At 37.9% G+C, this 4,367-nt stretch overlaps 1 protein-coding gene across 4 annotated transcripts in view; it reads left to right on the forward strand.

Moving 5' to 3' along the window:
- Window positions 1–4,102, forward strand: part of LOC134193329 (putative ammonium transporter 1) — a 14,098-nt gene extending 9,996 nt beyond the window's left edge. For 3 of the 4 annotated variants that reach the window (XM_062662157.1, XM_062662159.1, XM_062662158.1), the window contains 8 exons: window positions 334–453; window positions 525–851; window positions 965–1,065; window positions 1,129–1,263; window positions 2,171–2,401; window positions 2,471–2,609; window positions 3,308–3,529; window positions 3,613–4,102. In XM_062662157.1, the coding sequence (XP_062518141.1) occupies window positions 348–453; window positions 525–851; window positions 965–1,065; window positions 1,129–1,263; window positions 2,171–2,401; window positions 2,471–2,609; window positions 3,308–3,529; window positions 3,613–3,899 (1,548 nt within the window). In that variant the 5' untranslated portion in view covers window positions 334–347 and the 3' untranslated portion in view covers window positions 3,900–4,102. The remainder of the gene's footprint in view (window positions 1–333; window positions 454–524; window positions 852–964; window positions 1,066–1,128; window positions 1,264–2,170; window positions 2,402–2,470; window positions 2,610–3,307; window positions 3,530–3,612) is intronic. The other variant, XM_062662160.1, reaches the window with a different exon arrangement.
- The last annotated feature ends 265 nt before the right edge of the window (window positions 4,103–4,367 follow it).

The following is a 4,367-nucleotide window of genomic DNA, read 5'->3' on the forward strand; positions in this document are numbered from 1 at the left end:
ACTTCTAGGCCGTTGATAAAGTAAACTTCCTTGTGTTAATTAATTAAAATACTTTAATTTGTAGATATTAAATATTTTGTCCTTACTTATTATTCCATATGAAAACCCACGCTTTTTTAGATTCTTGGAAGGACATTAGCTTATAAATGATTACTTACTTTCCACATGCACTTTGATGGTAATAAGAAAATGTTACTAAGTTTGTAGGGCAATAATTAGGACAGGCAATTAAATTATTTTGCCTTATTTAATTGACAAAGTTTGTAAACATTATAACGACTTTCTTTTTTATTATCATTTATTTCTTTTTTTTATTATTTGTTGTCATTATAGTCAGGACAACAAAAATGAGTTTGAATGATACTCATGAGGATACGACTAAGCTGTATGGTAATGATGAGTATGGTGACAATGAGTATGCAACTACCACTATTCTTGCCATCATTGCATTTTGTAAGTGTCCAGTAATGAATTCTTAACAGTGAAGTTTTGTAAAATGTACGTGTGTGTCAATGTTATTGCAGTTATGCAAGCTGGTTTTGCATTTTTGGAAGCTGGCTCAGTTCGATCTAAAAATACCACCAGCATTCTGTTCAAGAACTTTATGAATACTATCTGTGGTTGTGTTGCATATTGGGCATTTGGTTATGCATTTGCCTTTGGAGATGGCAATGGATTTATTGGGACTAGGAACTTTTTTCTTTCGGAGATAGGACTTGATGATAGTGGTATTTTGGTTGCATTCTTTGTGCTGTACGTTTATGCTATTACAGCAGCTACAATTGTAAGTGGAGCCATGGCAGAGAGGACACAACTGAAGAGCTATTATGTAGTTACGTTTGTACTTACAGGTACTGTACAAATACATATATGGATGTTGTACCGTGTACACAAACACACACACAAACACACACACACACACACACAGAGGTGTCATTGTGTAGTGATTATTTATACTGTGTAGCATGGGTGCAGCCAGTTGTAGCTCACTGGGCGTGGGCACCAAAAGGATGGCTATATACAGGAGTCTTCAATGGATATCACAATAGGACAGTTCGTTATGTGGTATATCAATTACAAATTTATCTTGTGAAGTTTGGAACATTGCTTTAATTAATTCTGTTGTAGGATTCTGCTGGAAGCAGTGTTGTTCATGTTGTCGGAGGAATGTCTGCTCTTATAGGTGCTGCAGTCGTTGGTGCACGCAATGGTCGTTTTGACGAGAGAGGAAGGTCTGTAGCAACATTCTCACAGACAACAACAGTGAGTGGCTAGAGTAGTGTTGTGTTGTGTGTGCTCGTGTGTGTGTGTGTGTGTGTGTGTGTGTGTGTGTGTGTGTGTGTGTGTGTGTGTGTGTGTGTGTGGGTGTGAGCATGTGCACATCTGTAGCTTAATCTTTAGATAGTTGTACCGTATCTGATTTCGTCGTGGTTGGGTCACAAGTTCAAGATTGGTATCAGCACATTAATTGTAATTCTCTTGAGCAAGGAACTCACATGCATTGCCTACCTTGACTCAGGAAGATGAATTATTAACTGAACTTTAACTGGGGATCACATTGTGGCCACCATCTGTGACTTGACCATCAGTTGTAGACGTCCTCATTAATTAAAGACATTTTGATCCCAAAAACCTTAGTTGGTGTGACAAGCCAGTGTTTCTGCAAGCACCTGGTCTGGAGATTGCTAGCACGGCCCAAAGTTTACCTTATTAGTTTAGGAAGACTGGCAAGGTGTGAGTTTTTAAAAGGCAGCTCTTGTTTACTGTTTATCATTTTACTGTGTGTGTGTGTGTGTGTGTGTGTGTGTGTGTGTGTGTGTGTGTGTGTGTGTGTGTGTGGTGTGTGTGTGTGCGTGTGCGTGTGCGTGTACGTGTGTGTGTGTGTGTGTGTGTGTGTGTGTGTGTGTGTTTGTGTGAGTGTGTGTGCGTGTGCGTGTGCGTGTACGTGTGTGTGTGTGTGTGTGTGTGTGTGTGTGTGTGTGTGTGTGTGTGTGTGTGTGTGTATGTGTGTGTGTGGTGTGTTTGTAGGTGTCTGTATGCATGCATGGATGTTTATTATTTGTACTACAGTGTCATGCACCTTTGTGTATTAACTGTTAATGTGTGTTTTAACTAGCAGACATTAAGTAAAATACGAGGTGACATAGTGTGAGATGGTGTTGTGTTGTAGATGTCTACACTTGGAGGGTTTATTATTCTATTTGGCTTTCTTGCATTTAACTTGGTTTCTAACGAAGACCATATCAAAAGTAAATATGATGCGCATGGTCTTATTGTGGTCAACTGCATCCTGGCAGCTTGTGGGGGTAGTCTTAGTGCTCTCACATATCGGCGAATAAGTAGCTGGAGCAATCACCAATGGAGTCTTATGGCAGCTATTAATGGGGTACTAGCTGGACTAGTGAGTTGATCTATGATTTTATGGCCGGCTTAATTAAATATATATGTGTATGTTTGTATTTTGTTATAGGTTTCTATTAGTGCTGGTGCAAAGACTATGTATTCGTATGCTGCTTTTATTGTGGGTTTAGGGTCGGGTGTTGTGTACAGCTTGGTAAGAAAGCAGCTTGAACGTAAACGAGTGGATGATCCATTGGATGCTGTTGCAGGTACTACACAGATACACGCTGCTAAAATGACCAATAACATGGATTCAGTGCTCTTTAGTGTTATTGATAAATAATGTAACTTACGTAATGCTTTTGCTCTTTTGGTTTACCTGATGTGAGTTTGTGACATCCATTTTATGACTATTGCACCGTTTGTATATACTCTATACGTGTACTGCGTGTGTCCCACATTGTTGTGTACAGCTAGTGAAAGAGGGTTGAGACTAATACTAAATGGTTTGATTCAACTTGTGCCAAAAGGGTCTGTACATGCATAAACCTAGTGCATGACAATTGACACATTATGGATAGTGATAGCCATATAACAACTAATATATTTAGTATTTAGTATACGAAGAAAAGTCTGTCCAAAGTAGCTACTTTTGAAAATACACTTCGACTGACAGGTTTTTGCATGTAGTATCTCTGTGAATGTGAGTTCACTAATGGTCCATGTGCATGCACTTTTATGAGATTAATTGCTGCACTAGAACAAGATCAGTTAGTGTGTGGATCTGGTTGAGGAGTGCTCTTTTGCTAGTAAAATGATATCTAATGTTTTTAAATTAATTATATAAGCATTTTCTTCTAATAAGTCTTGTCTATTTGAATATGTACAGTATACTTTTCAGCATTGCTAAAGATGTATTTGGTGGTTGCATACTGATACAATTAACTTTGTATACGTATATGTATAGTGCATCTTGGTGGTGGTGTATGGGGGATCTTGTGTGTTCCTTTTCTGGATGCCAAAATGGGTTTATTCTATCGTGGAAACAGATTGTCAATGTTGCTACTTGGTTGGAATTTGTGTGGCTTAGTTGTGATAGTCACGTGGACATTTGTGTGGGCTGCTCTTATTTTCGGAATTCTGTCATGGCTGAATGTTCTTCGAGTTACATCAGATGACGAAATTAGAGGTATGTATATTTATTCTTGCCTGTCAAGTAGGCTTATTCAGCATGCAATGTAGTCTTGTTACAATGTCATCCATACTGTTTAGGTCTTGATGAGGTACAGCATGGAGAAAGAGCTTATTCTTATCAAATGGCTCCACAAGATAACTCGTCATCTCTTACTCTTTCCAGAGCTCTTTTTAATATGTATGGAGATTTGCCCTCTCCTCTTAGGTTGGAAGATACATCACGTAGCCATAATGGGGTTAGAAGAGAATCAATCAGAAGCAGAAACGCTGCAGCTGTAAGTGCTGAAGAAGACGGTTTTGGAAGCTCTTTTGTCATGGTCAATAGCAGCAATCACTTGAAGTCAGATCCAGTGTCAGTTGTTTAGATTGGTGTATAGTCTAGAATTCAAGTCTTTAGGTTGATTCTTTAGCCTTTTGTTGATGTGTTAACTTATCTGAAGAGCTATGTCAGATGTTTAATTAACACTGATTAGTTATTAGACTTTTATGTTAACTTGATGTTGCATTGATCATGATGTTTTGTTATTTTATATATATTATATCTATATGCATACGTACAGCTAAGTTACACAAATTATTGTGTTGAAATGCATTTCAATCACACTACTATTATATTTTTTGTTTATTATAGTTTACCATCTATATTACTATAGTTCATGAAAAACTGGAATTTGCTTGCTCTGTAGACACCTAATTTTTCATGATAATATACAGAGACCTAGCTGCGGTACTACAGTTACAATGGCAAACAATATTAATGAGCTACATTTCATAGTCATGGGCTTAGGAATCGTGTGGAGCAAGGTGACCATGTATCTTCCTGCCTCACTGCA

Source organism: Corticium candelabrum, chromosome 17 (assembly GCF_963422355.1).
Source record: "Corticium candelabrum chromosome 17, ooCorCand1.1, whole genome shotgun sequence".
NCBI classification, from domain to species: Eukaryota; Metazoa; Porifera; class Homoscleromorpha; order Homosclerophorida; family Plakinidae; genus Corticium; species Corticium candelabrum.